The sequence below is a fragment of the Pungitius pungitius genome, chromosome 14 (assembly GCF_949316345.1).
Source record: "Pungitius pungitius chromosome 14, fPunPun2.1, whole genome shotgun sequence".
NCBI lineage: Eukaryota > Metazoa > Chordata > Actinopteri > Perciformes > Gasterosteidae > Pungitius > Pungitius pungitius.
In genome coordinates, this window is record NC_084913.1 from 11,627,106 (window position 1) to 11,647,141 (window position 20,036).

Here is a 20,036-nt window from a genome sequence, read left to right on the forward strand (position 1 = left end):
ATCACCAATGAATTAGCAGAAATAGAAAGCCGAATGGACGAGGGAACACGTCTGGAGCACCACCACCACCTGCTGGTTGTTGAGTGCAGGTGCAACGCCACCACCTGCTGGTTGTTGAGTGCAGGTGCAACGCCACCACCTGCTGGATGTTAAGTGCAGGTGCAACGCCACCACCTGCTGGATGTTGAGTGCAGGTGCAACATATTTTGGCTGCATGCAGCTGTGACAGAATAATTAGGTCAGAAAATAGTAGGAGGCTCCAAATGAGTTTAATGTGTTTTTACCACGCCCATTCATTTAGCGTCTGACTCTATTAAAATAAAAAATAAATGAATAATAGATAAGCCCGTCTCCAAAACCATGCTCCGGGCAGTCAAGCCATTCGACCTCAGAGCCGGAGGTTATTTATGTAACAGAATGAAGAAAAAAAACAACCTCGGAAATCCTCACGTTGAGCCTCTCCACCGCTAGATGGAGAAGTGGGGCGGCACCGCTCGGAGAATGGTCCTTTCTCCTCCGATGGGAGGCCTGGATTTGATCCCAATTTGAAGGCTGCTCGTACACTTCTCTTTCGCAACCCTCAAGCAGACGGCTTGTATACGTCATATGATAAGACGGGGACGAGAGCCAGCACGGGCCCCCCGTTTGGAGAGGAGGACCTATCTCATCCAACGCGCGCAGCCAGGGCCCCCCTTTTATCTCCGCTAGGCAGGGAGGCGTATCGCCTCCCCTTAACATACCACTCGGACTTTCTCTCTCCCTCTCCCTCTCTCTCTCTCTCTCTCATCCGTACACTAACTACACCACAACCTGCTTCAGACGACGCCCCTGAGATTTCCCCTTAGGGCGCAGCCAAGTCCGCCGAGCGTCGAGAGAGAAACCGTCGGGTTTCTTGTTATCAGCGGGCTGCGCGCTCACGCTGCCCACGGCATCACCTCGGCAATAACATAAGGGGAGCCAGCCAGAAGAAGAAGAGGAGGAGGAGGAGGAAGAGGAGGAGAAGGAGGAGAGGAAGGGAAAGGGGTGTCAGCGTAGTCCGAATTGACGCTCAGAAATAAACAGCCTGTTTTGGAAGACGTCCGTGGCGGGAAGGGAACGGGATCTGCAACTGAGTAAGTCGGCATTTACAGCGTGCGTGTGTGTGTTTTTTTTACTGTAATTGACCTGTTTTTTGGGGGGGGTGGCTGGTCTAGCGGCTGGTCGTGCAGCGGTGCAAGATGTGGGCTTCAGCCCGGCAGCATCCCATTACCTCGGGCTGGAGGCATGACAGAGCCGGGCAGAGGGATGGAGACATGGGTGGGGTGGGGGAGGAGGGGGGGGGGGGGGGTAATAATGGAAATATTGGTGGTATCGTTCTGCAGTTGTGAAAATTGCTTTCTGTAAACACGTACAACATATGAGGCGACAACAACGAGTCCCCACGAGAAGCGCAGCGTCCCTTCAGGGGACTTGGCTGCACTCGTTTAGGATGACAAGCTCACGATCGAGTCGGACGAAGGAATTGCTGCGTGATCTTCCAAAAAGCCCTGCTCGATGCCCGCGGGGCCGCGCTTCACCTCCTGCGCTTCGAAGCCACGGTGCAGCCAGGCCGACAGGTGTAAAAGGGGGGGGGGGGGCGACATGTTTACGCGAATGCCTTTGACAGCACATCGTGTCATATTGATCTGTTAGGAGAGGAGAGGAGAGGAGGATTTAGGAGGTCTGCTTTGGCCTCGACGGATGGAATTCCAGCGGCGCCAGCTGCGCACGGCTCTCACCGCCTGGGTGAGGGATGCTGACCGGCGCACGGGTTTAGGAGGAGGGGAGAGTAACAGGGCATTCTATCATGTGTGTGTTTGTGTTGTGATGTGAGCGGTCTGCTCCAACATGGCGCTCATGAGCTGGCTAAAAACCCGATTGCATACTCCTGTGTGGAATTTGCACCGTGCAGGGGACCAGGCGAGCATCCCGAACCTGCCCGAGATTTAGCTCAAATTAAATTCAGCTTAGGTTGCCACTGGTGATAGAGTCTTCTCCTGCTCCTCTGTCCTCCCAGAGTATCACATACCGTGCGTGAGTGTGTGTGTGTGTGTGTGTGTGTGTGTGTGTGTGTGTGTGTGTGTGTGTGTGTGTGTGTGTGTGTGTGTGTGTGTGTGTGTGTGTGTGTGTGTGTGTGTGTGTGTGTGTGTGTCATCATTCTGTTTCTATTCCAGTCTCTGAATAGAACAATATCTTTGGGACAGACTAGTACTTTTTGTTTTGTTTTGTTTGTGTAATAGTGTTTGATCACAGCAGGTGACACCAGACAAAGAGTGTGCTTTTTATTGTTCGGTCTTGCATCCATTGTTTCTCCGCTGGGTTTGTGGTCTGCTGACAGACGTTGTGCTGTCGTGGACAACCTCTTTGTTGACATGACCGCCAAGTTCGTGACGATAGAGTCTGCAAATTGCATTTCTGAGCGTGTGAGACTCTTGTGACACCTGTTTGATTAACTCCTCTTTCGTGACAATTTCGTCTGGTGAATTTAAGAAAGGCATGTCATCCATTTGTCATGTCAGCCCAGGTTTGTATGGAGGTTATTTTGATGTCAAAAAAGCAAAGTACCCCACGAGTTCTAAGTGAATGTTTGCAAACCAAAGACACGCTGCAAGGAATGAAACTTTAGATGTTCACAACTAGAGATATTTTGGGATCTCTGTTGCCCTTTTCTGTACCATGTTACAACTACACTTCCTTTTTTAAAATATGGCAAAAGAATCCACGACTGAGGCTGAAATTTACCAATCAAGAATCCTTAAACAAGGGTACTTTAACCCCCTTAAATGGCTGTTTGAAATCCCAGTTTCCTCTGCATGTTTTATTACCAGGCATTCTGGATATTTGTTGTTATTTGTTATAAAATATTGAAAAAGATTAAATGCAGCTCGATGAGCATGTTGCTTAAAAATTGTAATCAGATTAATGTCAGTAGCTATACACTACATGGCCTTCAAGAATCACAATAAAAATTTCAGTGACGATTACATTTATATATTTGTTTTCTGTAAGGAGGGATTACGATGTGAGCGCCACGTCTCTGCACACTGCTGTTCTCTCATTTTATCGTGTGTGCGAGACATAGTGGACCCTATAGGCCTCAGCCTGTGTGTGTGTGTGTGTGTGTGTCTATATCCGGTGGGCTGCTCTGTGTTGTGTCAGCCACTGGCAGGAGAGCTGACAGCACTTGTCTTGTGCACCCAATCGTCGTGCGACATGCTAACTCTGGACAGCCGCATTTCACATGTGTTTTCTTGTGTGTGATGGTTGAATATGCAGCTCTGTGTGTGGATTTTAGTCGGTCTTTGAAAAGACGTATGGCCTCTGTGTGTTGATGGCTGCCTCCTGGCACTGGCACCGGGATGGATCACTTTCACCCATTTAGATTTTGCAAAATGAACTGGGAAATTGAAGGTCCGCCATCCGTATCTTGTCAATGAAAAATGAGATGAAATGTCAATAAGTGACCCTGTTTCCTCGCAACCAAAAATCAAGTTTAGTTCAGCATATTTTTGAGGTTTTGCCACTTTGGTTTGGTCTCCCCAGTAACAAAAATATTGTGCAGGTTTTAGTAGTTTCAAGTCCCCTCCCTTCCAGGAGTAACAGCTGACCTTAAAGAAGACTCAATATCTACCAGGTCAGACATCCATCACATCACAAACTGTTTGCTGACACATTCATCATATCAACTTTCAGTAAAAGATGCTTACAGCTTGTTTACAGTGCCTCCAAGAAAGCGTAAAATAGAAAGCAGCTAATGCAGGTATGACGTAAATGCCAGGGTGTTAAAGGTAACTTTGCTATACAAAATAAATGATCTTATATTTTTTTCAAGATAGCATTACGACCACTAATGCATGACTGCAATCTGCATAGCGGCCGAGCTGGTTGGTTCAACGCCATTAGCAGAGAATGGCGAACCTATCATGGGTTCACATCCTGCCCCGAGCGAGTAGCCCCGCAGTGACGGATGGTTGTAATCATCCTCAATTACTTTACTGTCATTAAGAATCAGTTGATGCAGTGGTTATGAAAACACATCAGCCCGGCAGTGGAGGAAGAGCTATTATAGAAGCCCCTTACAGTTACTGGTTTGAGCTGCGAGATGCTAGTGGAGGGAAAAAGAGAAAGTGGAAGTGAAAAGCCGCTCAGCTAGCGCGCAGATAAGGAGAAACAAGGAGGAGTAATGAGGAGTAGAGATGTGAGATCTGATAATGCAATTCAATCCGCCTTGGCCTTTCTGTCTGCTTTGTTTTTTTCTCTTTCTATTAATCTCTGCCTCCTCTTTTTTTCCTGGATAGTCACTTTTTTCCAGCCTGTCTCTCATTACAACCTCCCCTCCTTTGGAGCTTTGTCATGACAGCTAAGGCTCTCTCTTCCCAGCAGATGCTCTTTCTTCTGATAAACTGTCATTTCTTGTGACTAAGTCATTTTAATCCCAAAGGGAAATGTGCTCAGCAGTGTGCGTTTTGGATTTGCAGTGTGTCTGTTTTACGCACCCCTCCAAAACACATGCACACCCGTGTGCTCATATGACGGTCATCAGGGTTGTTACAAAGATGCTATCAAGAGCACTATTGATAAGAAACGGTCATCTTCTTGCACTGTGGATAACCTGAAACTAACACCACACACACATTCGCACACATTCACATGTGGTTCAAGGGAAAGGAGGATAATGAATAGAAGGCATTGTCGCCTTATAAATGAAGCACAGTTGTTTGTTTTTTTTATGATCCCAGAAGAGATTGGATATTGGAACAAACATACTTAGTATTAACAATTCCTGAGCCTCTTGATGGTCTTAAGTGGGGAGCGGGATCCTGCCACAAGGGAAGGCCCGTACTTGGCCTAATGGTTTCTATGTTAACATTCAGAGGCTGCTCCAGTAATGCAGGTCGGAAGGCTTCCTCTACCCTCCGGATACATAGAGTCTGCTGATTGCCCGGAGCACACAGTAGGACACTGTAAACACAAAAGCAATGCTGTCAGCAGGTGTATTGTTAATGCTAATCAATACCACCAACCTATTCAGGCAATCTACTTCAACTGGCTTCTTGAAATATGTTTAAGACTGTCATATTTTGTGTTTGTGTCTCGGTAGTGAGACACAAACAATCTTTTATTATATTTTCGGGATCTGCCATCCAACAACATATGTATTCAACCAACATGTCTTAATGCAATGTCAAAAATGATGTGGTTTGTGTTCCTCACAGTGGTTTGGCACAGTTTATTTTGGTCATAGACCTTTACCCTAGTACTGTTTTACTTGTCTTCCCATAGCAGCTTGGTGATGTTACTACACACTACCAAGTCTTTAACCATGCCTGTTATCACCTCACAGTTTATGTTGACCTCTCCTTTTGTGTCCAAAAGCTCAGAAACGTCTGCCTTTTGTTGTTGGATGGCGATCTAAAGGTCCTCAATTGAGTGTATTGGTTGCCTCGTTGTCCCGTTTTCCGAATTTGAATTTTCTGAGCTGTGAACCAAACCCTAGACTTATGATGGATACAGTCGCAGATGGGTCGGATAAAGCGTCACAAGAGCAATAGACTCCGCTTGTAGTCCTTGGATGTATAAAAATGAACAAACAAACACAACGACTGAACAGATTTGAAGGTGAAGGTTCAGTTCTGTCAAGTGATGAAATTAGGAAAAATCCAAAGAAAAGAGGCAGGATTCACAAAGAGGCCGAACGAGACGGGTTTCTGGAAGGCATGGAGACACTGGGACGGACACTTTAAGTCAGGTTAGGAATTGAAAGTTAAGTTAAAGCAGATCTTTTCACCACTTTCAAACTCCACCACTAAACACTCATTGGCTTCTCCGATAAATCAAATCAATTCTGCAGTCTCGATTGGACAGTCTCAGTCCGTCAAATCAGTAGTGTAAGCTGGGACATGTATCCCTGTTTCACCCGCAGGCTGAGTATAAACAGTATTTTACTGTAAGTGTATTATGCATTGTTGGCGTTTCTGGTGCTTGACTACTGATAAAAACTACAATAAAGAAGTGACTGTCACTTCTGAGTCCCTCATGCCTCCCCACAAGTCCCAGTCTGTGTGTTTCTCCCCTTTTGGCCTCTCAAATATGCATGTTTCACACTATGTCTCTACTCTGTACTGACAGAGCTTTATTCATGGTTGACCTCTGGAGGATTGAAGGAGCTTGCCCCTTTGACCTCTGGAACACTAACAAGTGACCTCATCGGACTTCCTCAAATTCTTATTGGCGGTGCACTGTTAACGTTTGGCATGGGTTTGTGTTGTGCCTCAGATAAAAGGATGCAGAGCTGCATGTGTGACGTGAAGAAGTAGTGGTCTGCGCGTTGACCCGGGACGATCGTGTGTGTGTGTGTGTGTGTAAGTGTGTTAGTGGCCGGGGCAGAAAGGCAGCGAGGAGCATTGTTGTCCCTGTGCTCTTCTGGCCCGAAGGAAGGAAGCTGTGGAAATGGGGAGTAGAGAGGAGAAAGAGGTGCCACTCCAACTCAGTGAGTGCAAAGGAGATTTTAAATGAGTTTTCCCCTTTCAGATTCTCTGAAGAGTTTTCTGAAACAAGGTCTGAATCATTTAACTCAAGAGCTATTTTCACAGTCATTATTCTTTCTGAAGAGGAAACAGTTTTTCTGTGCTTAACTTGACTGTAATGGAAGTGACCCCTGGGTTGTTTTTAGCATTAATATCAGCAATAAAACTGCTATATCACTTGGGTGTCCTTTGCCCGTTTTTAAAGTGTTTGTTTCATCATGGCTCTGCAGAATCAGTTAGAAGCTTCTTGTTATTATGAATTAACAACCGAGTGAACGTATTTCCCTTTTATCCACCAACAAGGACTCTGCGGGACTAGGTGGTTAGATGCTGCATGCCCGTGTATAACTGGTTTAGAGGTTGTTTGGAAGGTCATAGTTGTAATTTAATGTGTCGTTAGTTAATGTGTCGTAAGTTAATGTGACGTAAGTTAATGTGACGTAAGTTAATGTGACGCTCCCGTTGTCATTCCTGTCTTTCTGTTTGGCGTCTTGTCTTCGAAACAAACCAGTCGGTTCATGTGGGGATGGTGTTTTGGAGATTGGTTTAAAACAAACTACAGTGCTCAGGTTTTGTTAACAGCAACAATGTGGCTCATTGATGTGTTAAAAATAGTTTGTGGAGAGCAAGAATGTTCTTTGGAATAGAAAAACAAGTTATCAGGCTTAAACATCGGTTTTGCTTACTTCATTTTTATTTTTGGTCCCATGAGATTTGGTTGATGTAACTAAAATATGGAACATCACAAGACTTGTCCTTTTATAACTCTCCTACTTGTGCCAAGTAATCAATTCTTGTTTATTTATCAGGTTTTTGTTAATGTGCTTCTGTTTTGTGCCATATGGGTGCAACGTTTTAGGTGTAGGGTCAATTCACGCTGTGCATTGTTTACTATCTGGTGAGAAAATCCAGCTCTCAAAGAATCTGCTCATCTGAGTGTGTGTGAGACGCAGGATCAGAATCACTCCAATCCCACGTTGTCGTGGTGTTTGTTTAAGGTAATCCTAGATTAGTGTTGATGATAACTGATAATGTGCTACTACCGCCGACAGATCGGATGATGGTAGGTCCCAGGGGCCGAAAGCGTGACTGATATCATGTACGGGTCAGTGCAGCGTGTACTTCTTCCAGACTGTCTATTGTAAATAATGAAAAACTGACTTTTCACAACACATTAGTGCAATTGAATGTAACCTGCTTAGTCCAAAAACAGGCATTTAATGTTTAATGTAGTTGTAGCAAGGACAATTGTTTTGTAAAACATGGGAGGAATAGCATTTCTTTGCAGCTTGGACAGGTGAGAGTTCCCTCAGGTCATGCTGATTCCCCAAACAAAGACGCTCAGCAGGATTAGCATTTATCGAGCCCTTTCGACTTTAAGCTAATCACTTTTGGAGCATTTCAGTCCAGATAGAGAATGTTTAAAGTGACGGCTGGTGCCAGAGGAACGTGATGCTATTAGAAGAGGATGCTGGTGCTGTATGCAGGCGGATAATGTGTTCCTGGAAATGCTACAGCAGCAGAGCACTCAGCAGGGAATAGGGCTGCTCATTAGTCCGTTCTCCTGACTTCTGCTGCCCTGCACCGGCCTTCAGATATTGACAAAGACATCCCTTATCTTAGTTCTCTTGTAGTTAGTATGCACACTGACGGCTGAGAAGGCGTCCTCCTTCGGACCTGTGGATCTTTCAGATGTATCGTTCTGGGTGAGCAACGGCCGGCCTCCCTAGATGTCTTCCATTTAACTCATGAATGTAATTACTCTGTCCATAATTTATGAGAAAGGCAGCAACACTCAGGCCCACAATGCTTCTACAAGGTGGACTTTTTTTTCAATACATCTTCAAAAATTCATTACAGCTGCAGCCCAGAGGTTGGAGAAACAGTGCTAGCCTTCACATTTAGGTTGGAGCGGTGGGACAAGCTTTTGAAAATCATAGCACTGAACTCTCACAGGGTCCAGTGGACATCTGCTCTAAACATTGGTGCGAACTGGGTAGTTTTGATCGTAACTCACAGCAGATGTTCCATTTGTTCAGGGTTGATTGTTTTGAGATGTTTTGGCATTGGTTTTTAAATCTCTGCAGCATCAAACCCATCAGATTTGTTTTATCACCATAACTAATTTCTGAGCAGATAATTCCCTATTTGAATCTCACTTTGGACTTCACAAAGTAGTGACTCAAGGTCAACGAACAACGTGTTCAACTTCATCAATCAGGGAAGACTTTATTTTTTCTGGTGACTTTTTGTTGTATCACGACATATATTTCTTCTGTGATCTGATACCTTTGTCATATATAATATGTATTCCTTGTTCACATAAAATAGAATTAGGTTTTTAAAATCACAAATGACATGGTACACAGGTAAAGAGAAAAACAGTGGGATCCCTGTGACATTTTTTTTGTGTCAAATACTTTTCTCTCATATTGGGACGTTTTCTGTGCAGGCACCCCAATAAACCTTTGTGTCGCGCGCCCCATGCATTTTTCACAACGGATGTTTCCAAAAGACGTAGTTAAAATAAAGACGTCATAGCATAGTGTTCTACCCCGCCTCAGCTGATGCTCACAGGGATTCCTGTCAGCGGCTGCAGGCTTCCTTCATGCTGCCCATGAACTGATCCAGATGCTGCCCTTCTTCCGCCTCAACCCGACCCGGCTTGGAAAAGAAGCCGATTAAAGGCGACAATAAGTACTGTCAACGAACAGCGCCGACAGGACCTGGATATGTTGGAGCTTTAATGATTGATTTACAGTGTTGGCTTCCCTTATTAAGTCTTGTTTTACATTACAAGTTTTTCTATACAGTACTCTGTGTGTGTGTGTGTGTGGGGGGGGGGGGGGTGGTGTTGTGATCAGATGATGGTTTATGGTTTCCCTTTTTCTCAAAAAAATCTCCATGTGACACTGTTGCGGTTCGGTGGAAGAACAGAGATCAGTGGAGTGTTCGAATGAGTGACCTGGAGGTGTGTACGGGACCAATAATGCGGACTCTTTATATTTCAAGTGGAGCCAGTGTTGTTGCTTTGCGTGCTTTTGTGAGTCCCGCAGTGTCACTGACCCTGTACCGGAATGGAAATAATTGTCTCTATTGATATGTTCACAACCCATTTGTTGCAGGCAAATTCACAGTAACAGCGGGTGTCCTGGCCACTCATCAAGCGGGTTTAACACATTTTGCTGGCCCTGGAGAGGGTTGGGTGGGGAGCTATGCAGAGCAGTTGTGTCATGGTTATTTTGTAAGAGTTTGGTTTGGACCAATGCAGAGAAATCAGAATCTAATATGTGTTGTGATACAGCATGAGTTTGGGCTGGTAAAGGCACACTGCCGTTAAGATGTTGCTGCCACATCGTGTGGTTTAATGGTGTTTTTTTAGGGAACGAACGTCTTCATACATATTAATACAAATTAACCTTACATTATCCATTTGTCAACTGTGATGTTGCAATTATGATTGCTCTGTATTGATTTGGGATTATTTTGATTTTGATTTCTCAATTTATTGATCGGGGGCTTTGACTTTGAGGTTACCCCGGTAACAACAAAAGTGAATATAGGCCCATCATATATAAGAATGACAATCTTAGACAACAAGGCATGACCTTTTCTAAATACATGTATACATTCCCTGTGTTTTATGACTGAGTTATGAGCAGCCTTCTGCTTGGTAGTCATAAGGTTGGCTACAGGAAGAAAATACTTCCTGTATGCTGATACTGAGATGGTCAGCCGAGCAACCAGTCCTTCTTCTCTCCCTTCTGCTCCATCCCGGAGCTCTGGTCTGGAACCTATTAGAGCAGGAATCTCCAGCAGCGCCCCGCTAGCACATTAGCATGCCTTCACTGACTCTCCCCAACAGGAAAGAGACCCTGATCTAGTGCAAGCAGACAGATATTTAACCTCAGTCACCGGGAAGTCTTTGCAAGGTAAATGGCTGGTGAGCGAGGAAAGTTGATTGTCACCGTGTGTCATGTCTGATGTTGCTGGTCATGTGCAGGTAAATCACTCTCTGTCTCTCTCTGTTCCCTTCAGGATGGCTGAGGTGTCCCAAGAGGAGAGACTCCAGGCCATCGCTGTAAGTTATGTGTGTCTCTTCCTTTCTCTCTTGTAAACACACACATACAGAGTGCACATCAGGGCACACTGACGGCTGTAGAAACAGCAAATCATATCATTGCAGCTCGTCAGGATCAGACCGGCCATCTTAACGACTCAACCTTTTAGCTCCAATATCCTTCAACCATTGGAGGACACAGAAAGCTAATGCAGCGGCTCTCGGCATCTCTCTTCCCTGTGTCTCGCTCTTTTGGTTTTTCATCGCTTCTGTTGACTGTTTCAACCTCTCCCTCCCTCTCTCTCTATCTCTCTCATCATCTTTTCCTTCACACAATTTCAAGGTATTATTAGTTTATTGAGATTTACATTTTCAGAATGTCATTACACAGCGATTTACACATTGATTTAACCTTAATTTTCGGAAATCTCAAAACTTTGAAATATCCACCAAGAGATGCAGACATAATTCCTGATAAATATTGTGAATGTCAATATTTATTAAATTCTCATTAACATTTCAGACATTTTCTCGAAAAAGGACTTGACATGTGGAGTGAATGATATGTTCCTTTAATCATTCAGCACATACGGTAGCTCCACACAAGCTTCTCACTCTCTCTCTGTCACTATTACTCACTATTACATCGACTGACACATAATGTAGTGATCCACCAAAAGTTACTATTAAATCGCCATCACTGCCTTAAAGATAAACCTGGGGTATGTTTTGGCATCAATCCATGAGTTTCACTTCTAATAGTTAATTTAATAAGGGAACAGGTTGGTGTTCTTTAACAACAAATAGGCTCATGGTGCATGTGTGTGTGTGTTGTAACAGGAAAAAAGGAAGAGGCAGACAGAGATTGAAAACAAGAGGAGGCAGCTGGATGATGACCGACGGCAACTCCAGCATCTCAAGGTACACACATGCACACATTATGCACGTGCTCGTGATCATTTTAAAACAGGTCTGCCCATCTATAAAAGGAATGAGTTGGTTAGTTAGAGCACAGTCAGTGGAGTTGTGATGCTCTTCTTTATTGGAACACTGCATTGTTCACAATTAAACACTGGGATAGTCTCACAGGGAAAATTGTGAATATGAGACCAAAATGTTGCAGCATATTGACCTTTGACCTTCCCAGTGTGCACAGAGGACACGATCACAGTGTCCAGATCATTGCAGCAAAAAGAAGTGAGGTGGGAATATTCCAGGAAAGAATTCATTCTATGGTTGCTTAATCAAAAGTAAACATTGTATAAAACTGTTTCTATATCCAGCTCTTCCTCTTTGGATTAACTACAAATGTACTTGGGGTCGGCAACCATTTTTCATACGAACTGCCAGTGTAACATTACCTTGGGAATCAGTGTCAAATTATGACATCACATCAATATTTCCATAAGATCTGTAATTGCATTCCATCCATAGGCGTTTCGAGGGCAGAGCAACATTTTTGTCCTGTAATCAGCAATAAGTAAATGAGTGCGCTACACAAGAAGGCTTTCATTCTTAAGGAAACGTCCAAATTAGAGTAACGCTAATAACCTTACACTAACCTTGTTCATCAGCAACAAATCCAGCGGAGAAGGCAACGAGTACAAGTCATTCAAAGGCAGAGGGCGGTGTAATAAGGGTTTAAATCAGTTCAACTGGCGCAAATAATAGGTTGCGTGTCTGCAAATGGCCTTGAGAGGGGTAATTCATGAGAGGGCACAACAGCTTCTCTAAAGAAATCTACAATGTTTTGTGCAAACTGTATTCGCAATTATTTATGATGAAACACTCCTGACATGCCTCACTAGGACCTGAAACAAAGCTGACAGAAACACTGGCTACGTGTGGTAGACACCCAAATCCTAAAATGAAACCCAGCGACTCTTTTTAAATGTATCGGTCCCACATAGTGAGATACTCCCCAACTGCTGCTGTCACGGAATGTTCAGAATGGGCCGCAGATAACAGCTCCTCCACATGCTGTTTACACACACGCACGCTCGCTAAAAAACACATTCAAATCTCCGTGCATGTGGACAAACACTCATTTATATCAGCGCCAAGGCTTTCGTCAGCGTATGTGTCAGCATTATCAAAGCTATTTCAGCCCCGGACAATTGGTGCAGGTCACAGATAGGAGCAAAGGTTGCGGTGTGTCTGCGCCAGCGCAACGCGCGTGTGTTTGTGGCAGAAGTGTCTGTGGTCCGTGCCATGGCCCTTGCGTGCTCCCAATTCTTCTATTTTCAGAACAAACCTTTGTGAATGTGTGTGCGGTGGAAGGGGGCGGGGGGGTTAGTGTGTGCACGCCTGTTTGCCTGTTGGGTAGTTTTTGTGTGCGTGGCTTCATGAAAGAACACAGAAGCCTCAGACAATGCAGAGGGGCTTTGACAGAGGAAACAGATTTTTGTCCCAGTCCCACCAACAGGAAAGGGCTCTTACACCCACCGCACCCCGCTTTCGTCTCACACGCACACACACACACACTCACACACACACACACACAGAGGGGAAGTGTAATCATGCTGTACAGGAGCATTAGAGGGCTCTTTGTGCAAACCACAGCAAGTATTGCTTTTTCAGGGGCGGCTTACTAATGGAAACTCAATAAATGTCTCTGTTTAAACACCACCTTTTTATAACGGTGTACCTGCTCCACTTTTAAATCACAGTAATACAGTAATCAAACTCTGACAATAAACTTAGCTGTAGTTTTCCCCCGAAATGGTGAACTATTCCTTTAAAACAAAGAAAATAGTTGACCAAGTAATAAGAATCCTATGCTGAATTCTATTTGAAAATTTCAACTTGCAGCTGCTCAGCACATTTGGAGATACATGTGTGTGTGTGTGTGTGCGCGTATCTCTGTGCGTGTGTGTATCCCAGTTCCGCCCTTTGTCTGCTACGTTAGCAGCTTTGACTCCAAAGAACAATAGAGACGTAATTTCCGGGCTTCGACTTTAAGACTGTTCGTGCAGACTGGTGTGTGTGTGTGTGCGCGCGCGTGTTTGCGTGCGCATGAATGAGTACATTACGTGATGTCGGGCGTAGGGTTGTAGGGCGTGGCGATAGAGCGAGTACGATTGAGAGCAAGAGAGAGCGAGAGAGGTAAGACTCAGAGCCCTGGAGACCAGCGGAATGAGGAGTGTTAAATTACACCGTGAGAGTGTTTGTGCTGTGAAGCTCTGCTGAGCTGGATGTCTGGAACTGAAGTACTCAATGGGGGAAAGTAAGAGCTGAAGCAGAACAACAGGCCCTTTAACACATACAAACAGATAGACCCTGGCATTTACAACTTTACCCAATTTAACATGCACAAACCACAAAGTTCATGAACCTAATGATGGATAGAGAGCCACCAAAGAGAGAGGAATGGGTGGGGGTCCAGTCAGAGAAGAGGGTAGAAAAAAACAGGGGGTTTTGCTGTAGAAATTCTGCTTGCATCACTGGAGAGGAATTCACATCAAGCAGGTCCAGATTTTTAAGGCACACTTGTGAAAGCAAGAGCTTTTTCTAACACGTTTTCCGTATGGCCAAGCAGGGTTGAATTACGCTGCACGATCTACCAGCTGCGAGTAAGAAACATTGTTTTATTCACCTTGAAGCATGGCAAGTATTTGCTTTGATATAAGCTTATCTACAGGAGGGAATGTGGATGAGGGGTCAAGATAAAGATACGGGGCTGTTCGCAAATAGATTCAGTAAACACTGAAGAAGAGATAAAGAAGAGGAAGGTAAGAGAATAATCACCAGGGAAAAATCCACCTCAGAACAAAGTTTATAGGCTACATTTTATTCCCATCTCGTGCTTCATTATAATTTATGAGGGACCATTTAATTATCTTGTCCTAGAATTAACTTGATAGTAATTACAATGAGACTAACAGTTTACAATCAGTACATTTAGTCACAGTCAGTGCTCTTAATTTCCCATAAAATGTGCCTGATGCGGTTTTGGATTGGAAATACTTAGTTTTTTATCTTTTAGCGACTTCCAATCCCATGCTCAACTGAGTAGAACCGGAGAATTATACGATCGTCTGTCTCTTTGTGTTGCGCTCTTTAATGACCTGGCTGCGTGCCACGGTCCACTTGGCGAGGACAAGTTGGCAGCGGCCGAAGTGTGTGACAGAATCACTGAGTGGCAGCAGCCCGCGGAGAAGTGTCTGACGCGTTCGCTGGTCGATCTCTGTTGTAGACTAGCTGAAGGGCTCAGTGTTCTCAGTCATAATACTGCTAACCTGGTCCAATTGAGAGAGGGTGAGAACCTGCTGCATTTTGGGTGATTGAAGTCCTTGAAAATCAACTTGCTGCTCCTGATGAATCGAGTGTGATTAAACGTCTTCTCGCTGCTTATGTTCTCTTAGCTATTGCTTTTTCTCCGTGTTCATTCTCAACAACATGCTAGTATTTGTGGTGCTTCTTGCAGTCGAAGGCACTGAGGGAGCGCTGGTTGTTAGATGGAGCTCCAGCGGAGGAGGAGACTCAACAGCGTCTGCATGAAGACGAGGTGAAGACCAAACTCCTGGAGCAGGTCATCCTCAGGTCAGTTTCCAAAAAACACTGCGAGGCCGGAAAATTCCCGAGACATTTATGCATACATTTCATGAAAATGATGTAAGCCACAGGAAGAATAGAAATGTATCCTACTTTTCAAGCCACTGTCATATCAATCATAGAACAGCGTTCTCACACTCCTTAGACGTCATGTGAGGGATGTACGTTGCTTTAATGATGATGTAATCCAAATTGAGTCGCCAGAATTGAGTTGCCGGAATCTCAAGAAATTGGACATTGAAACCATAAATAATTGGGATTTATCTTTTTCTGTGACCCAATGCAAGTGTTTGAACTTGATTTCATTCTGTAGATGTCTACAGGGAGTTTTGTCAAAGCATTGATATATTTAAGCAATATCATGGTCAGCGGTATGAAGTATTAAAAGGATACATTCTTTGGCTATTTTTTGTAGAAAATGTGCTTATTTATGCAACATTATGGTTTCTGTCTCGATTTATTTTAATCAGTAATTTGCTTGTGTGTTTGTTTCTGTATCCATGCATGGCATGTGTGTGTGTGTGTGTGTGTGTGTGTGTGTGTGTGTGTGTGTGTGTGTGTGTGTGTGTGTGTGTGTGTGTGTGTGTGTGTGTGTGTCCGTTTCTGAGCCAGGCTGGAGCAAGAGATTGAAGAACTAGAGACGGACCCTCCAGCCAATAAGGGTGTGGCCAAAGAAAATGGAGGTACGTTTCAACAACAACATTCGATCACACAGGAAACCATAGCAACGCAGCCTGGCTGCTAGGAAAGTAGTGAGCAGGCTAATAATGGCGTCGTCATTTGCTCTATTAAATTGTTCCTCTCCGCCGGAGGTCGTTGAAACAATATTTTCTTTCTTTCATCATCTCTCTGACTTACCGCCACCTCCCTCTCTCCCTTTTGCTCTCCCCTTCCCTCTCAATGACACTGTGGTGCCACCTCTAGGTGAGAACGGAGTCGTGCAGGGCTCAGGTCAGACCCCAAAGAGAGAGGTCACAGGGATTGAAGCCAAGTTGCTGGGTCCCAGTCCTGACCAAGCTAGCGCAGACAACCCCGTCACCCTGGTGTTCATGGGCTACAAAACCGTCGAGGAGGAGCAGGAGTCCCGTACGGCTTTGGGAATGGAAGGAGTTGAGGGCAACGTCAAGGCTGAGTTTGTAGTGATCGAGGACGGCGAGGGGAAGGCTGCAGGAGAGGCGGCCACAGGAGAGCAGGCTCCACCCAACGGGAGCATGGCGGATAAAGAAAAGGCCAACGGCGGCGGGGAGGAAGGAGAGAAGGAGAAGAAACAGACCTGCAAGTGCTGCACAGTCATGTGAGCTGTGTGTGGGTGTGTGTGTGTGCGTGTGTGTGTGTGTGTGGGCGAGTACACACCTGCACCTGTGCAATCGTGTGTGCTATGGCATGTGTCTGTATTTGCAGATGTGTGTAACTTTGTGTCCGCGTGCGAATGTGTGTGTGTGTGTGTGTTAAAACAAAAATGCGAAGTTCAGTTACACAGCCAATAAACCAACAATGAGAGCCAATACAAGCTCCAGCTACAACAACAAGAACCACAAAGACTCATAAGTACACTTTACTCTGTATACTTTCTCTGATATGTATTTGACTTTTGATTTCCATTGATATTTTTCTATTTTTCCGTCTTGACATTTATATTGTATTCAGTATGTATATCTTTATTATGGGACAGTGTACTGTAAGTTCATTGTTATTATTGTTGGAAAAAAAGAAAATGTATTCGCTCTCCGGATTGTACCGCTACCAACTGGGAGATATCTGGAAACTTCAAATCATTTCAAGTCAAAACAGCAAACTATGAAAGACACGGATACTTAAATATATTCAACAGTATATATTTATCTGTGTCTGCCTGCCAACTATTTATCGGTCAATTTCATATTGCAATATTGTCTAAGATATTATTTTAAATAGTATTTTAATATATTGATATGAAATTATGTTTTATACAAGGTATTTATTGTTTTTGGTTCTCTATATCATCTTAAACCATTAACTGCATGTAAGCTTGTAAGCACTACCAGAATCGCGTTACAATCATAACAAGTGTCTGTTCTTTCTCAGTCATATCTTCGGTCTCACAAGTAACAGAGGACAGTGTTACAGATGTGCTTCAAGCCTCAAAATAAATCAACAGCACGGAGACAAATTAGAACAGTGACCACGTCGCGAAACACTTCTCATAGGTAGTATATGTAACACACGTAAGTGAATATCACAGCTTTTGTATTTTTTAAATAAGATGGTTACTACGTTATGATCAATGGAGTTATGAAGAGCCGTTGCGCACCGATTAGAAATGCTTCAATATTTTTGTCCTCTCAACAGTAGAGTCAATGTGAATCTTATGAGGTAGCACTGCATGAAGCCTTGCAACTGTTTTGACTGTCTTGTCACTTGTTAGGTCTTAATTATACGCAATCACGTTCACATGAATGTAAATCCAGGGGTTAAATTGGGATTATTCAGCTCACCGTAAAAAAGAAGAAGAAAAGAAATAAAAAAAACAGCTTTTTGTCTTTATGAACCAAATAAAAATCAGATGATATACTGTAATTTCACTGTGTTGGTCGGCTGCTGGTTTGTGTCCTGCTCCCAGTTTAACCCCTGACTCCTGGTCTGTAGACGCCGGCCTGACACTGCTCGAATAGATTTGCAGGTTTGGGGCATTTAAATACACTAATAATAATAATATTCACAATCTTGAATCTTTTCACTTTTAAAAACACAGTTTTTGCCATCATTGTGGCAGAAACAGGCCGTATTCTAAAATAAAATTTAAAAAGTTAAACCATTTAAATCCACAATATCAGTCGAAAGCCTTTTTGAATACAGTTTGGCCCTAGTTTACTCATTTGTTTGCAAGACAGTAGAGACCAGATTGACATTGTGGGTCGGTGATGCTACGCCACCAATGCCTCCACCCTTCAACCCCCTCATCCACGTCTCCGATTCACCCACACACCATCCTCGTTGTCAAATACACACACACACACAGACCCACCGTCTACCGTCGCTTGGAGACACGCAGTTCAAAAACCTCTCAAGTCGGTGCTAACCCTGAGTCTCACCCTCCATCCAACCAGTACTCCCCTTCCCTCTGACTTACCCCACCCGCAGGTTAAGGGGGGGATTGTGGCAATCTACTGCCCCCTGCATTCGTTGAACAAGATATTTTTTCGCAACCTTCAATGGCGGATGCATTATATTATGTCCTGCCTACATTCAACGCCAGAAAGACGATCCCTTCAAACATTCCCAAGGGGAGGTCAGCGCGCCTGGACGGAGGAATTATAGTCTATGCTTTCCACTGTAATTGTACAACTTGCCACTTTCTTTGTGATGTTGACTCGTTTTTCTTTACTCTGGCCTCTTTTCCGAGGCGGTATGTTGTATTTGATGTGTGTATTTTTAAAAAGAAAAGATACCCCTCTGTGTATTGTTGGTGCCTTTGTCAGGTTCAGTTGGTTGGACTTGGTCTGTCTGCCGTCGTTTTTTTAAAGCCGGGGTTCTACCTGCTCTGCTCCTGGTCATGATGACCCAATGGAAACACTGCCTTCTACTCGAAAGAGGTACTACACAACATTTTTCTCTTGATAGCTATAAGTAAATGCAGCTCAGATGATAGGTAATATGCAGACTACCCGTTTTATCCTGTGGTTGATTTCACTGTAACATACAGATTACGTTTTTTTAATTTTTTTTATCGAGCCAAATTACATTTTGAAGTTGAACATGTTTTGTGGATACAGACTTTATGCAGGAGACTAACTGGCTACTAGTCAATGTGCAGGGTATACATACGTGTGTGTGTGTATATGCATACATACCTCTGTATACATAAAAATACATGTAACTTTGTTGAGCTAAAGCTTTGCATAATTGTGGGTCTCTGGGACAGCAGCGGAAAAAGCAACCTTGTGTTAGACCAATGCCTGTTCATCTATTCTGTGGTCGTCTAAATGTTTAATCTTGAATAAAGCTATTTGTTTACAGCAAGTCAGATAAGCGTGAATGTAATCAACCCAACAAACACGTTTGTACATGTAAACCATGGTTAATGGTGTGTTTCAGCATCTCAGCTGATGGAGCCACAGGTGGCAAACCCTCTGTAGGGATTGCTACCGTCTGGTAAAAAATAATAATGAAACTAATGACAACATCCCTCATTAACAGGGAATGAATTGCGGACAGTAAGTCGTGATTGAAAGAGAGATGTTAAAGACCAAAGATCTGATTGAAACATGAAATAAGAGTCGTAAAGAGCAGGTCCACCAGTGGTGATATTCTGTGAAGTGCACTTCTCAAAACATGCCGCTAGAGAGCATCTGTCTCCTGTGGTGGAAGTTAATCCCATTACAAAATGTTAAAATATACTGTGACATAGCGAGACAAAGGCCAGTGAGGCATTCCTCATCGAGAGGTCAGTTATGTACTATTCAACCCGACATAATTATACTGTTTCTAGCTTCAGTAGTTCTGCCTCTGATGAACAACAATTACATGTGGCAGATTCAGTTTGTTGACACACTTTGTCATGAGACAGATTTTACAGCTCAGTAGAAGCAGAAGTGTTTTGCATCACGAGACGGAAAATACATTTGCAGTTTTAAGGTCACATCCCAACTGCTCTTTTCCAGCCTCTCAAAGACACAACACAGAGGAAGAACACAACTGTTCTGGGTTTGATTGTTGGACAATTGTAAAAAGTCATTAGAAAATGAAAAAAAAAATGTTGGCATGAGAGACAAATTATGATCGGCACACCAACACCAAGTTTCACCCTCCCAAAAAAATATTTGGCCCAAAACCTGTGGCAAACAGTGAAATCCACATGTAATCCTTGGTGATGCAACAGTGTTTCAGCGCCACCTGTT

General features: G+C 43.8%; 1 protein-coding gene across 1 annotated transcript; it reads left to right on the forward strand.

The window, feature by feature from the left end:
• Positions 1-850: 850 nt before the first annotated feature.
• Positions 851-18,592, forward strand: palm1b (paralemmin 1b). Its single transcript, XM_037486445.2, has 6 exons — positions 851-1,112; positions 10,584-10,626; positions 11,446-11,526; positions 15,032-15,147; positions 15,772-15,842; positions 16,084-18,592. The coding sequence occupies exons 2-6, from the start codon at positions 10,585-10,587 to the stop codon at positions 16,455-16,457; spliced, it is 684 nt and encodes a 227-aa protein (XP_037342342.1). The 5' UTR covers positions 851-1,112; position 10,584; the 3' UTR covers positions 16,458-18,592.
• The last annotated feature ends 1,444 nt before the right edge of the window (positions 18,593-20,036 follow it).

What these genes read in the sequence shown, in the direction of transcription:
- palm1b (XM_037486445.2), top strand. Translation starts at nt 10,585, where the DNA reads ATGGCTGAGGTGTCCCAAGAGGAGAGACTCCAGGCCATCGCT. An exon ending in CTGGAGCAGGTCATCCTCAG is followed by an intron (nt 15,148 to 15,771) that starts GTCAGTTTCCAA and finishes TTTCTGAGCCAG; the next exon opens with GCTGGAGCAAGAGATTGAAG. An exon ending in TGTGGCCAAAGAAAATGGAG is followed by an intron (nt 15,843 to 16,083) that starts GTACGTTTCAAC and finishes TGCCACCTCTAG; the next exon opens with GTGAGAACGGAGTCGTGCAG.